The 15,779-nt window shown below is 46.3% G+C and overlaps 1 protein-coding gene and 1 long non-coding RNA gene across 7 annotated transcripts in view; one reads left to right on the top strand and one right to left on the bottom strand.

Moving 5' to 3' along the window:
* MGLL (monoglyceride lipase) overlaps positions 1 to 15,779 on the bottom strand; it is a 99,974-nt gene that overhangs the window by 10,236 nt on the left and 73,959 nt on the right. For both annotated transcript variants that reach the window (XM_068694523.1, XM_068694524.1), the window contains exons 4-5: positions 7,234 to 7,370; positions 5,628 to 5,738 (exon numbers count right to left, since the gene is read on the bottom strand). In XM_068694523.1, the coding sequence (XP_068550624.1) occupies positions 5,628 to 5,738; positions 7,234 to 7,370 (248 nt within the window). The remainder of the gene's footprint in view (positions 1 to 5,627; positions 5,739 to 7,233; positions 7,371 to 15,779) is intronic.
* The window catches only part of LOC137862442 (uncharacterized), a 49,522-nt gene that overhangs the window by 4,190 nt on the left and 29,553 nt on the right, over positions 1 to 15,779 (top strand). The window contains exons 3-4 of one of the 5 annotated variants that reach the window (XR_011100273.1): positions 1,870 to 2,034; positions 7,170 to 13,568. This is a non-coding gene — a long non-coding RNA (uncharacterized lncRNA). Of the gene's footprint in view, positions 1 to 1,869; positions 13,569 to 15,779 lie in introns of those variants that run through there. The other 4 variants (XR_011100274.1, XR_011100276.1, XR_011100277.1 and 1 more) reach the window with 4 other exon arrangements.

Here is a 15,779-nt window from a genome sequence, read left to right on the forward strand (position 1 = left end):
TATATTTAAAACATCTTTCTTAAAGGGAAAATGTTCAAACTGCTCCTGGGATTGGGGTGTGCTGGTCTGAAGTGCATTGGCTGTCTGTCTACAACATCACAACTTTGTCATCTATTCCCTTTTTCTCACTCTCAAGTTAATTTACAAAAAAGGCCTCAGGAAAAATGCCTTGATAGGAAAAAGCTGTTTCCATTCGACGGTGGAGCTGTTTTTTTGTGGTTGCTACTGCCCTTTCCTGCTGCCACAGCTCCGATTTCAGGCTGCAGTGCATACGTGATATTCTGTGCAATTTGCACTAGTTGCCTAGGCTGCACTCTTTCTGATAAGCAGATTCTCAGGGGAAGCTGTAAATAAACAACAGCAAAATGTGCATGCATTGGCTAAGGAAATCTATTGCTCACTTGTCTCCTGGGAATGCAACACAAAAGCATTCAGCAGCCCAGGCTTGAAACCACTGGCAGAAGAAAGGGTAATATCTTTCGTTTGAGTTGTGCTCTGATCTTTGATAGCCGTCCTTAATTAAGTGATTGCCACTTAAGTCAGAAAATACACCATTAGTGTTTGCTGGTCTATTTATGGCCCTTCTGTGTCCACAGCTGATAGCTGCGGGTGGGCTGTCACCTATGTTCTCTGTGCTTATATTTAATCACTTCTGAAGCACTCTCTGACATTTCAGATCACGGATGATACATGACAGAGTAATTATGGTATTAGAGGAATAACGCAAGGTTGAAGTCAAAGTCATCCAAGAGTGACAAGTAGTCAAGACTCACAGCAGATCTGAGAATACCTGAGTACTTTGGGATGGATATGACTAGGAAACAGCATCACCATTTACTCATACGTTGAGTGTCTCACTGGCTATGGCATTGTGTCAGCAAAATTTACTTCTACTGGGGTCTCTGGAGTTGGACCACTAAAAAATACCTCCACGCAGATACAAGTGTAAGCTTATGATGCTAATGAGCGGGAATGGGGTTGTCTTTTGTGTTAATCCCAGGCTGTGATGATTTGAGGAAAAACACCTTCATGAATTCTAGGCAAGACTACGGACTGTGTGTACTGACAATGTGATAACAGTTTTGCTTCTCTCAAGCCACTTATGTTGACCCAGATATATGTCAAGTAACTGTAGATACCTAGCTGAGGTATTTAATTTAGAAATGTAATTGTCCAAGGCTTTCTTTACAGAGTAAGGAGAGTGAGGGGAAAAAGAAAAAGCAATAACAAAAACAACAAAACACATTTGAGATCTGAATAATGGTTTGCAAGTGCCTGTCTCTGAACATCATCGTGATAACCTAAGGCAATTAGGCTGCCCTAAAACTGGAGCCTGAGTTAAGTGCTAGAGTGAGTTCCTATCGTTAATGATTGCTTAGTTGAGAGGAAAGTCCTTGGCATAAGAAGTTTGTTGATGCTCTCTCCAGATCTATTTAGAATACTGTCCACAAGATGCAGCTATTATTAAGGCCGTAGATATTAAGGTCCAAGTCTGCATATAAAAGAGAGAAAGGGGAACTCTCCTCAGCGTTAAAAGGAAGTTAGTTGATGTCCTCTAAAATTACTGAAGAAGCTGTTCTTTTTATGGGGATACTTGTTTGTGTCTGCTTGTACATGTAAATATTTATGTTCCCAAGGAAAAGCAACAGGGTTTTTCCAGAAGGAGCGTAAATTCAAATCTTCCCCTCACATGAGCAAAAATGCACCAGCCCGGTGACATTTGGCAGGCAAGGAAGGTATGACAAGGTGTAGGAGAACTACACACACCCCTTGCTCTCAGGCTGTGCCTTGCTGGTGACAAGCTAAACATGCTTTTGTCATATTCAGTATGGGCATTTTCTGTTCTAATGACCCTGCTCATCTTCACAGCCCCACCGCCTGCCAATGACCTCGCCTCTGTGACGTGCTTTGGAAATGTTCTTGAAGTTTCTGTGCGTATCCGGAGTTTTGCCAAATGGAGTCGTGAGCTGCCTGCTGCACTGCTACGAAACGCGGCTGGCTCCTGGCCCCAAGGACAGCAGCACCTACCAGCCGGTAAGTGGTGTCAGCGCGGTCATTTCTGGTGTTCAGCTGCACAGGGGAAGTACCAGACCCTGCAGATGACATGTCAGATGTACCTACACATACATGTATGCTCACTGTGTGCGTAAGAACTCTTATTTACACATAAGCAGAACCAATCTTGGTCTAAAGGAGTCATTGGGAAAGGGCTCTGCCACTGACCTTTGAAGGGTCTTCTGATCTGCAGGAGGCACTTCGTTTCCTCCAGCGTGTAATACACCCTTAAAATTTGGATGTAATTTTGATGATTCTTGGAGTCAAGACAAGCCAGCAGAGAAATCAAGTTTTGTGTTATAATCAAAAAGTCAGAGGGCTCCCCTGGGCCTTCAGCGAGTTTGTGAGCACAGTCATACAGTCTGTGACAAGCTGGACTTTAATTAAAAGCCATCCTGTTGAAGGGCTGGCTGGGTTTGATACATGAAGAGCTTACATCCCTGTTGGTTTGGTGTGGCAATGTTAGTTCTTGAGAGAAAGCTCCCAAATGACCAAGAATGGGTACAGCAATGAGGGGGATATTACTGGCTGGGCTGAGGATGACACTGTGGAGCTGTGGTTATTTGAGCTGCTCAAGGCCACTGCAAGTGTATGAAATACTAATGCTGAGAAATATCTCAGAATAAGATTGAAATAGATGGTTCTTGGCCATCTTAGACAATCTTGGACATCAATAGACAGTGCCTCTTGGCTGAAGTGTGACTCAAAGCTGTTTTTGTCATTTTGCATTGGTTTAACTGCATGGATGCTTTGTAATGTAGACACTTCTGAGTGGAGCAATTCCTGTTCCCTGCATACCTCTACATGCTTATTTCTCTCTCCCATGATCTCTGCTTGTCACACTGCTTGTGTGAATGCTTTTTAGTTCATTTCAGCTACAAAAGAGACAGACAAACAAAACAGTGCTGTATGAGCTCTATATACTAGCCAGGCTCATTTGGCTGAGCAGAAAACTCTCTGGAAGAGACACTGTGATGAGCTACCAAGATCAGGCTGAAAGCAACTGGAACAGTGCTGTCAGGGAGATGTGCCATCAGGGATATGACATGATATATGATCAAGGAGATATCAGATCTGGTATCTCAGATCTGACACCAAACGGAAAACACAAAGAGGATGTGGTGTACTGAGCCTGTAAGGGATAGGCTGGAGGGTACCTTACAATTAGTTGTTAGGGATTATTTTCTAAGAGATTGTGCTGCCCACCCTATTTCACATCATTCAACAGCAGACATTTAGTGGGATATACTCTCTTACTCTGCTCTTTGTCAACGTGTGATTCCTGTCTCTTTGCGTCCTTTGAAATTTTGGAGGCTCAGAGCCGAGTTTGGTCCAAATGAACTAAGAAGGGAAAAGCTGCAAGATCCAGCTTTCCTCACTGGGTGTGGAACTGGTAGGTAGGTTTCTATCAGGAGACAGAATTTACAGGGCACTGATAAAATTGTGTTTCTGTAAAGAGCAGAATTTGATTCTCCTGTGTGGAGCCTGCAAATGCACTGGGTTTTTCCTGACACCAACTAAAGGACCCAGCACGTCCTCTGGGCTGCTATTGTTGCTGCCTTGAGCCCTCATTTGTTTAACCAAGGTAAATTCTTGCTCAACTGGAAACTGCCCCAGCAAAGGGATGAATGCAGTGGTCCCTGGGAAATGGCTCAGGGCCTGGAAATCACACCAGTTCCAGGGGAAAACGGAAGCCTTTGTGCCACAGGGGCACTGGCACCAATGCAACGTCTTTTGACAATCAGAGGAAAAAAAGCACACAAGAGTTTTCAGCTCAGCTTTCTGGGAAATTGCAGCTTTTGCATGAGTACTCTGATTGCTTTCACTCCTTCCTTTTGTGAATATCTTTTTAGAGATATTTCAGAAATAATTATTTTCTGTCCATTTGGAGAAGCAACAATAGATTTGAAAGGGAAAGAAACCCACTGTAAACTTATTATTGCATTCAAGGCACTATCTAGGAATGAGACCCTATAAACACCTCTGCACCACTTTAGTTAAGAGGTTAGGATTTCCTGCACTGATATAAGCAACTATCTGCTACTGACATGCAAGAAACCAGGCTACAGTAACTAGTTTCCACAGAGCTGGTTTGTCCTTATTTCAGAAAGGATTCAACACCTAGGAAAATGTGTAGTTCTAGAAGAAAGAAAAACATTCTGTATTTTCCTTGAATCGTCTAGAAATAGAAGGCTAACAGTGTGTCTCAGACCCTATGCTATTTTTTAAATATTTATTCCTTTTCCCTCTCCAAAGAAAGAAAAGACAGGAGCACTGATGCCCAAGGGACCTTCATGGTATTTCAGATATTGCCTCACCTGTGAGGAATTGGCTACCAGACTCCTAAATGCACCCTTTGTTGCTCTGACTCGTATTTAAATAAATTTTCCTAGTCTAGAGTTCAGGATTCACTTCCCTTCCGAAAAGCAGGTGGGACTGTGGGGGAGGCACTCAGAAGAGCAGCACCGACTGGCGTCCAGGTGGTGCAGCTCTCAGCAGGGTTTTGCATTTTAGGGCTGAAGGTCTCAATATGTTTCTGTCTATGGAAGAGCAAGGTGGTTAACAATCACCCTGTGGTGCCTGTAATCTTGTTTTGTGGGGTCAGTAGATGGCTAAGGTACAGGAGATGGTGTGACAGGATTATACTGAAAGCTGAGGCAATCTGTTTCCTTTCTCTCAGGAGGAAAAAAAAAAAAAAAGAGGAATAGCTTAGAAGTAGATTAAAATGAGAAGTTAGCCCTAGGAGAAGAGTCTAGGGAGAAAGATTAAAGGAACAAGGACTGTGGGAATTAGATGTTCTGTCATTCCTGCTGGCTTAGCTGGTCCTTCCCTTTGCTTATGGCTTCTCAGAGGGTTGTTATTTATTCTTTGAAACATTCAGAACGGAGGGGAGAGCGGAGAGTTGGCTGCCTCGCAAAGCCTCCCTGGGGAAGGGCAGGTCGGGCAGTGCAAATTAGGGTCAGAAATAACTCAGGGAGGGAGACATGAACGGGACAGGGTGAAGCCTAACTGCAGACTGAAGGAGATGTTTGTCTGGACAAGAACCAGCCGAGGTACCAAGCCAAACGGGCTGCTGCTGGGGCAGTGATGCTTTAGCTGAAAGCCTTCGCTGAGGCTCATGGACTCCTCGGAGTCATGAGCTCTAGGTTTGTTTAGACATCGGTCATCCCCCAGTCATCAAAAATAACCCTGGCCCAACTTAGCCAGCAGCCTGTGTTGCAACCATACCAGACTCTGCATGAGTCAGGGAGAAAACTGTAAGAGAGGAAGGGAAAGGACGGCGCTGCGTGGGCTGCCGCAGGGCGTGGTGAAGGAAGCACAGCCTGCTGCCACCTCCCAAGGTAGCATCGCTCTCTGGCTCTCATCTAAATCAGTTTTTCTGGACGAGTGCAGGATTCACTTCCCCTCTGGAAAGTGTGTGGGACTGTGGGGGAGGCACTCCTGAGATGAGCATTGACTGTCACGCAGGTGGTGTGGATCTCAGCAGGGCTTTGCATTTAAAGGCTGGAGGTCTCAAGGCATTTCCTTCAATAAGCAGGAGGTGACCAGGTGCAACACGTGTTTGCTCTTACCTTGATGGGGGTGGCGACTTCTGGGCTGGCCACCACTAAAGGAGAGATTAACACCATGCCCGAAAAGTCACCGAGTCTCTCGCTAGCTGTCAGAATGGAGATGGCTCCCCCCTGCAACGCAAAATAACATCCCACAGCTTAATACAGAGGTCAACGTCTCATTCACATAGTAATCCTATTGCTGGAAGGGGTTTAGGCCAAACAAGCAAACAATTTCTGCCCCAGCAAGAGTGCATTGTGGTCAGCAAGGAAGGCTGGAGGCGTGAGTTACTGCAAGTGGCTGATTTTTGTCTTTCTGCTCTCATGCTGCAGACCCTCACATCGCACTGAACTCAGCCCTCTGTGCCACGGCAGCCAGCTCGCTGGGATGCCTTATGTCCTCCTCAGTTAAAATGACTAAGAAGGAAATACCTGACTTCTGGTAGTTTGGGTGGGACTTGAGAAGTGAGTTGGGGCTCTGTAAACGTGGCAGACTGGTGCTGCATGGAGAAAGGGAAGGGAAACCAGGCGGGCTCCGTGCTCGTGGCACTGGTAACCCGGGTAACAGGGATGCTGTCAGCTGGCACACAAAAATCTTCATTAATTACTGGAAGTTAAATATTCTCCTCTTCAGTGCCGCTGTCCCCTCCAGCCCCACAACCTGGTGGCTGACACCTGGCGCTTCGTTTTGAGCTGAACACCGGCCAGGCTGAGCCCTCCTGCACGAGGACAGCGGCTGATGGCGAGAGGGGTGGGGGACAGAGGGACTTGGCTGGCTTGCTCGGGAAAGTTCGCAGAGGATTAGTTGCCAAGGGAAATATTTGGTGAACTTCCATGCTGCCGGAGAAGCAGGGGCTTGTTAAATGGAGCAGCAGCGAGAAGCATCTCAAAGACCTCACTGGGAAATTAGCTCCTTGTTAAAGCAGCTTTGGAGCGCAGCGAGCACTTCAGAGCATGCCATGCGTTCTTATGCAAGAACACTCGTTTATCTGAGCATGGGCTGAATCCCAAAGTACTTATTCATTTTTCTCTCCTCCGGGAAGGCAGGGGGAGAAGATCAATGACATCAATGGGAATATTGCTAGCTTGAATAACGGGATTTGGCCCGTGCTGTCAGGACCAGACTTCAGATCTGTTCACCAAATCAGCGCCTTTGTTTTTGCAGCCCTAATCCTTGGTACATTTTCCTGTAAGGTTGTTTAACAGAATGAGGCTACAGGGTGTTTTCGTGCTTCATCCCCTAGCTGCTCACAAAGCTTTGGAGGGCTTAACCGCCTGGTTACTGGGTAAAATGAAAGGAGAAGCCCAGTGCAGCAGGGAGGTGGTGGGATTTATCAGCTACCCGGTGTGCTGGAATGGTCCCAGTAACAAATAGGCCCATTGTTGTAAATGGCACCAATTAGAGCCATGATCCAGGTGGAAAAGTTAAGGACTGACTATATTCGAGGCAGATCTGGTGGGGTAAGGCATGCTGGCAATCAGTCAGTGAATGAAATGGAAGGGATGCTCGCACGTAGTTGTGTTTCTCCCGCTGTGGGCTGAGTTATTTCCCGCTGCCTGCAGTTTTACCCCCGTGCTGCAGCACACACCCTGGACACTGCCAGGAGGGAAAGGGGATGATGCTTACCATGGAATGTCCCAGGATGAAAACGGGCAGCCCGGGGTGATCTTTCTTCATGAGATCAATGTGCTGCAAGCTGTCCCTGATGAAGACGTGGAAATCTGAGACAACCATACGATCCCCCTCGCTCTGCCCATGGCCAACTGTAGAGGAAAAAGAGAGCATGTGTCCAAGTCATTCACAGCAAGGGTTGCAGTCCAGAAAGGCTTCATCAGAAACAAGCCTGTTGGGCTGTTGCTGTCCTAACCTAACCTCCTGCAGTCAATTAGAGAGGCTGTGAAGATCTCCCTCCTTGGAGATCTTCAAAAACTGCCTGGACGTAGTTCTGGGCAACCTGCTCTAGGTGTCTCTGCTTGAGCAGGAGAGTTGAACCAGATGGGCTGCAGAGATCCCTTCCAGCCTCAACCACTCTGTGATTCAGTGATCTTTCAACAGAAGGGGTGCTGCAGACATACAAAGGAAGCTACACAAGAACAGTTTAATAAGTGTTGTATTTTTCGTGACCTGGCTAAAAGAATGCTATATTCCTCTGTGTTTTTACATGCTCTGCAAAACTGCACCCTGGGAAATTGTTGTTTGCCCTAGAGGTCATAGCTGCTGGAGTCTGATAGTAGAGCAAGAACTGCTGTGTGTGGAGTCTTGCCAAGAAATGGAAAAAATCCTGAAGGCTGGATATGGTCGTTATAAACTTAATGGGCCTTGGATGTAGCCTTTTCCAATGCGTGGCTGTGTATGAGCTATGCATGAGCTTTGCAGAGTCCTGCTTTCCTCTGGGCTGCCCGGGAGCAGTAGGTGAGCTGGAAACCTTCCCTGCTATGAGTTGTAGAGCTCTTTGTGGAGAGAAAAAGTGATGGTGGTGGCGACAGCCCCCAGTGGGAATGTCTCGAGTGGCGTGCTCCTCCCAAACACATGCTCGTGCAAACTGTGCTGCACCTGGCTGCCTCAGCTCTTTCCATATCTGGGAAATATCTTGTCTGATCAAAGGGAAGGGAATGGCTAAAACTGGAGATGATGAGTTGCTATGGAAACAGGGGATCCCTGGCAGAGGTGGAGCCAGCAGACCCATGAACGTGGTCCCAGGCAATTCGGAGCCTGCAGAGGCTTGAAATTATTGCCACCCAGGGAAGCGGTTTCAAGTCTGCCTGACCACACAGACATGTTGGTACCCATCAAGGAGACGAATCTTCCTTAAAAACAGTTTCCTCTTTATTTCTACTCCATGCACATTGGTAAGGAAAACAGAAGGGAAAAACACTACGCAAAACACTTCTGTATGGATAAGGGGTAGGGAATCTCAAACACAGCTCCCTCCTCCCCTGGGCCTTCCCCAGTGGGACCAGACAGCAGGGAGAGAAATTGCAAGGCACAAAGGGCAGTGACTTGTCAAAGGATGTTAAGTGCCTGCTAATTGTTTACATGCTGGATGGCACCCCCTATAGTGATCACCAAAGAGAGGCATTGCCTACCCAGCCTGAAAGGTGAATCTGCTGGTGAAAGTCATACCAGAAGAAATCAGCATGTCTGAATTGACTTTCTGGCAAACCATCCAGAAAATCACCTCCCAAATGAAGCAATACTTCTAATAAAGAGCTGGACTAAATACACCCCGTCTAAGAAAACCTGAGCTCCAAACTTGCTCTTCTTTTACCCTCCCAGGTGGTCTCCAGAGCTGGGCCTCATGGCAGTGAGTTACTGGTGATGCTTTCCATGCACACACTCCAAGTCCTGCCAAAACACGATACTGCAAGCATTTACCATGGATCATTGACCAAAAACAGATCAAAGAGCCAATTAAGAGATCCAATAATCTACAGACAAGAAGTGGGTCTAGTGGATCCATTTAAAATGATTTTTATTGCAGATAGAAAGTGATCTTTTCCCAGCCTTTATACACAGAGCTTCACCACTTTGTGGAGCTCTAATGTGTTCTCTGCCTAATAATCAAACCGCAGATTTAGCAAGTTAATATGAGTTGAGCAGTCCAGGGAGAGGAACTTTTTCTCCCAGCAGAGCTCTGCACTTCTTTTTCCTCTGGTGCTGCCTGCACTTGCTTCTGGTATCTCTTTCTCTGCAGAGCCTGTGTAAGACAGCTGAGCAAGCAGAAATAGCAAAATCCCCATGGCCCAGGTCTGTGTATGGGCCGTGACTCTCTGTTGTGGGGCTGTGAGGCTTTGCTCTATTTTTGGATAGACAGAGGCAGGTCTGGAAGGTTTCCTTCATCACTGGTCCCACTGCAAAACGCTGATACTGCTCATAGCAGTGAGAGTTGTGATTGTGAGAAGCCAAGAAATGCCTGTGCAAGCACGTCACTGGAGTTCTCCAGGTTTGTGTTTCTTTTTTTTTTTAATTATTTTTATTGATTACTTAATGAACCTGCCATTTGAACCTAATTTCAACTACTAAACTACCGTTCCCCACTGAGATGGCACAGCAGTGCTCGGGGCGCTGTCTGGCTGCCTGTATGGTAAAGGAAGGCCATGCAAGTCTGCATCAATGCCCTCCCTGCCCCTTGCTCAGGGTTACCTGATGGCATTGCTAGGTTGCCTTCTTTTATTTTATTCCTTTACTCTCTTCACCTCCAAGAAACCAAACTCGTTCCTCCAGAGCATGAGTTTATTGAAAGTTCAAATATCCCAGCTGAGAAAGCTTCAGGGCGAGGAACTAAAATGAAAGGCATGTGTACAACCAAACATCAATACAGTCAAGAGTATTGACATATTCTTCTCTGATCTTTTGCCTTTGGAGCTATTAAGAATGAAAGGTCAGGTTCATCCTTGATGTGAAGGTATTTGCTTTGGGTTTTGCTGGGAAAGAACCTGACACAGTGGTTCCACAGTGCCTGTGGCAAGGCACTCAGTGCAGGAGGAGGGGACCTGTCCGCAGCTGGGAACTGGAACTAACCAGGGGCTGCTCAGCACCCACGTGAGACAACAGCTGGCCAGAAAAGTGTCACGGGAGTCTCAGCTCTGTGAGTTCCCACCACAAATCTCCTCCTTGGGTTTCAGAGGGATGTCTTAACCAGCTTTTTTGAGACGCGCATCTCCAAAGAGTTGTAATTGCCCATGCACTTCTGCATGGCACACTGGGCTTCAAAACCTTTCAAATAGGTTTCAGGTTTTCATACCCAACTTGCATGGCTCACTGCTGATATCGTTAATCTGCAGTAGCTCTGTGACTGACTATTTCAGGTGGCAGGCACTGAGGTAGTTGTGGGTACCCTTGCCTAAATACGGGCTTTTAAAAAAAGAATCCACAACTTGTTTTCAAATTGGCAATCTAGGATTAGGTCTAAGCCTCCATTTCCAACCAAACTCCTCACTGCAAAATAGCTTACTTTGCTCAAAGTCCGAATAAAGGCTGCAGTGATGTAATAGATATATAATAGATATTAAGGTCTGCCCTCTGTATTTTCTGTAAAAGCTTGTTCAGGCTGCAGCTCTGCCACCACAGGGACAAGAACAGCGACTCGTGACAGTCATCAATCAAGTCTGAAACCATGACCTCAGACCGTGATTTCTCCTATGGCTATGGATCCTCCAAAGCTCCACACCTCTCCGGGTGGATCAGCAATGGAATATTTGATGGTGGATGGTGTAAGGGCTCTGGGGACTGAGTTATCACTGCATAGGTATCGCTGCCTGCATGGAGGAACCTCTCGGGCTGGATAGGCTCAGCAGCATTGCTCATCTCAAAAAGAGCTGGAGCCTCACCCAGGGTGAAAGCAAGGGAGAAGCTGCTGAGCAGCTCCTCTGCTGAGAGAAAAACAGAGGGGCCTTTTTTTCAGATCGCAAAATTAGGTGGCAGCACAAACAAGATGGTGCTTTGACAACTTGTGTCTTCTCAGCATCACACTGCATTCCCTCTGGAGTGGGAGGGAGCTTCAGATCCTCATCAAATCACACTGAGCAGTGATGATCCCCTCCGGGCACCCCACTGCATCACACCTTAGCAGAGACTTGTCCTCAGGCTTTTATGTAAGCTACAGGCTATTGGTATTTCTTTCTCCTTTTAGTGCCAGAGCCTCACAACAAAGGCCCAGCCCAACCCTGTGTGCTCAGGTGTGGCACGAACTTCTCAAAGCTCCAGCTGGAATGTTTGGCTGCAGAAGATGAGGTGACACAGAAAATGCAGGGTCAAATGCTGATTCCAGCTATGCTGCTGTAAATTTACTGATTTCGGTGGTGTCCCTTAAAGCATACAGTCATGGGAGAGTAGAAATTATGGTCTACGTTGTTTTTTCAGCCTTTGCTCCCTATTTATTATGGAAAAGACATAAAACACAGAGAGAGGACATGAGAAATCTGCCTGGGGAGCAGTAATTCTCCAGGCAGAATCTGGATCTTGACTTTCTGCATATTTGGAGGCTTCCAACTTAGGGGGAAAGGGAATGGTTTGGATCCATTGTTATTGTAGTGAGGACAGCACCACAGGCATCAGCGAGGTGAAATGCTATCTCTTGCCAGCTGAAGATAGAAACAATGAGGAGGAACTCATGGCTTGACCCCTGCCTCAGGATCTATCACACCGTGTGTTTGTTTTCCTCTCTAGAAGCCTAACTCCAAGATTATAAAGAGGGAGAGCCACTGACAGAGGGCTGGGAGAGGTTTGGGCATCCCAGACTTGCTGCTTTCAGAGTATAAACACATTTCACATTGCACTGGCACTAACAAAGGAGCGCGGATGCAGGAGATCTCAGCAGCAGCTAAATGCGAGACCTGCCACCACCGAGACGTCAGTGATTAACCAGCCCCAGCTGAGGAGCTGCTCCTGCACTGCAGAATCCCACACCGAAAGGACACTTCCTAATTATGTCAGAGGGGGCCATCAGCAAAGCTTGGTGCTGATTTAATAAGCCGGAGCACGGATGTGATTCCATTCCCAACGAGGCCTTTGGAGGCCAGAAAAGGTGATCTTACTGCTCCAGCACTGGCTCGGCAGCAGCAGCACGTTTCAGCACACCCACCGCTGTGCTGGGCAGCAGTAAAGGCAGGATTTCTGCAAGAGCCCCTCTTCTTTCACTGCCTCCTTGATCAGTAAGCATTTTGGAGTAATCTGGAGACTGACAAGTCCATTTGAAACAAAAGCCTAAATGACTTTTGGAGGAGGCATTTAGATGAGCATTTTGTGCTTATGAACTTTATCAAAGATTTGCTTTATTCTTGAAGGCCTCAGGTTTCTGCCCCAAAATGGAGTAGAGATGGGCTTCTTGCTGGTGTATGTGGTTCTGGACACTGCAGCACATGAAAGGGTGGTGTGATTTTTAGATTTTAAAAAAATTGGTTTTGAATTAATGATAACAAAGAGATCCTACAGATGCTTTGACTCTGGTGGCCTAAACAGACCTGGAGCCTGTGAGAGGCAGAAGCTGATGACAGCCATTTGGATGGCTCTTTCTGTGTCCAAGGAGAAAATGTTCCAACTTCATCCTCTGCTGCAACCCTTCTGAGCAGCACCACGTGGCAGCTGGCTCAGGTGGGGCCGTCCTGTGAGCAGCCCTGCGATCCTGCTGCTGTGGAGGGGACTCCTTGTGATATCCAGCCCCCTGGCTGGGGGACAGCAGCCCTGCCAGCCTCTGCCTTCCTCTCTGCCCCACACAAAATGCATTCAGAACTGGAGGTAAAAGCAGTCACGTTGGCCCTGCATCGATACAACTGTAATGCCATGGACCTACTAGGATGCCGTGATTTAGCCAGTGCTTACAGTTAAGGTATAAAATGAAGCAGATGAGGTTTTCAGGAGCGTTCCAGTTTTGGAAGTCAGTCTAGCAGTTAATTAAGTGGTGTCACAAGGCACTACGGCTGATGCCTGTATTTATGAGATCTATTTAAACTCGTCTGAGCAAGGACTGCTTTTTGGTGCACTTGTACAGCACCCAGCACTGTGGGGCATCATCACAGACCTTGGTCCAAGATACTCCAAGATCTTAATGTAATAATTAACTCTAATCCTGAATTCTAAGGCAGCACATTTTTGCAGAGGAGGAGATGGGAGGAAGCACATAGATGGAGAATGTGGGTGATACAATACACAAAACGACACTAATAATGGGTGTGCGTAGCAAATGTTGTATGAAGCCTTGATTTTCTGCTTGGGTGTTTTTTCAAGGTTTAATGAAAAAAATATTAATGAACTAGTAAACACTTCAAATTGTCAGAACAGTTCACTACTGAACAAACTATACTTGTTTTGTAATGAATCAAGTACACATCTTTTTCATCAAGCGAGCAAAGCTCATTAATTAGACATGCTGGGTTTCAAAGCTCTCAATGTTTAATTATTTGTTTAACAAGCACTACATCTAACCCACCGTTCAGACACACAAACAACTAAAGCAACAGGAAGAAGCTTCAAAGCAGGACAATCAACATCTGGAAAAGTCAACAGACTGTTCCTTTATTGTCAGGAACATGTAAAGCAAATGTTCCACTCGCAGAACAAATACACACAGGAAGCACCTCAGATTCCATCAGAAAGATTCCTACTCAACAAAGCAGCTTCCTTGCCCTGAGAACACCCTTGTCACAGCGAGGGAGCTGGTTCTGCTCCCCCGTGCAACCTTTTTCAATTTCCTAACCAAACAAAGTCTGAGGCACAGAGGGCACTCAGTGGTGTCTGCCCACCACGCACCCATACTCTTCATTTTGTGTGAGAGGCAGGATGGAGACACCTGAGCCAGCCAAGAAGCACCGTAAGCTGTACCAGGATGTGCCATGCTACCATGCCTCTGCTCAAGTTGCCACAGGTCAGCTGGTGTGCTGCAGTGCATTTTGTAGGTAAACTTTTGTAGGTGAGCTTTTCAACATTAGTCTGACCAAGCTTTAGCTGTGCACCACCTTATCCTCTTCCACAGCCCTGGCTTCCCCAAGAAGAAAAAGGTTAGACTGCAAGGGAGCTATGGAGGGCTCCAGCTCAGCCACCTGGACCACCAGGAGCCAGGACCTTGGGGCACACTGCAAAGTAAGCCTGCTCTGCAGAACTGACGAGCTTCAGACTGACAGTGTTTGCCACAAGCCTACTATCTAAGACTTTCCCAGGAGGGCTACAGATGGGAAGCATTAGGGACTAAAAGGAAAAGGGCTCACCCTAACCACTGGTTCCGTCTTTATCTCAAGGATCTGAAATATATTTCGACACATGCTTATCGTTAGTAACTTTCATCCACTCTACTCTGTCTTGGCAGCCCTCAGCATCCCTTCTTTTGTATGACCTGCATAGATGCAGTGAACACGCTGGGTTTCCCGTGACAATAGCCACATTATAAAACCATTAGTTATGGTGCCCAGCAGTATCTCTACACCCTTGGTGTTTTACGTGTTGAGCATTTACCTGAGAATTACAGATGGATTCTGCTGCTCTCTTATCAAAGGGGAGTCTTACCCTCAATAGGCAAGTGCAGCATCTTCCCTTTTCCTTCTCAAGATTAGGAAAATCATTTTTCTTTCAGCCTTTGCTGGATACTTTTTATTCACTTGCCTCACACAAAGAGTGCAGCAAACTGAAAGCCTTCTCCTCCCACATCAGAGACACATTTGCAGAGCCGAGATATTTTTAGAATAGTGCACACACAGAGTTATATTGTTTGTTGTCTTGGTTAGGGGAAAAAAAAAAGAAACAGGCAATTTTCTATACTAAAATTATTTGTGCCTTATTGCTGGGGAGTAGAGAACTAGTCATCTTGCTGAAGCCATTTCAAATCTTTTCTGCACTCTAAAGATGACAAACAAAATGACCTGGAACATATCAGAGCAGTCATTAATTCTGTCCAACAAGGCAAACTGTTTCTGCCAATGTTAAGAGCCAATTCATCTCTAATGGATACAGGCACGGTTCTTTCAGCTTTCGAAGACTTGCCCATTTCTTATGCTGTTGCAGAGTTTGGCTCTGAATTGCACTTTCTTAAAAGTCTTCCTGGAACATCACGCTGCTCATGAAAACATGCTGAAAAAAAAAAAAAATCTGAGTGTTTGTGTTACAAAATAAGAAGTCAGTGTGGCCAGACTGGAGATACAAGCATCTCTCGGGATGTCAAGTAACAAAGGGAGGTGAGACAGGCTGAAAGCCTGCTCACACCACAGCCAGCTCCTGCACAGCCAGGACTTGGGCAGCTTTGTCACTCCTGCCACAAATACAGGACGCTGGTGAGGTAAGGCCCAGGGAAGAGGAATGCAGAGCCCATTCTCTTTTTCATGAAGCTCATACGCAGCAAGATCCTACTTTATTCTTTAGCCCCTTCTGTGATGCCACCTCCTCAAGAATACTAAAGCAAAGGAGAGGTGAAGCGAATGTCCTTCTCGACCATGCGACTGGGACCCATGATTGGAAAATGCTGCACAAAGCTGATGTGGATGGTTGAGCAGCTTTTTGAGTTCCACTGCAAAAGGAGTTTCTCATGGTGATGGGTGAAGCGGGTTCTATCTTGTCTCTTTTCCCATGGGATGAAAATCCCAATACAAATATAAGGCATACAATTAGCGAGGCATACCATATGCTTTTTATAACCAGGCAATTAGTGGTTTTACTTAAGTCCCTATAATAATTTCTAATTGTTATTC

The sequence above is a fragment of the Anas acuta genome, chromosome 11 (genome assembly GCF_963932015.1).
Source record: "Anas acuta chromosome 11, bAnaAcu1.1, whole genome shotgun sequence".
Lineage (NCBI taxonomy): Eukaryota > Metazoa > Chordata > Aves > Anseriformes > Anatidae > Anas > Anas acuta.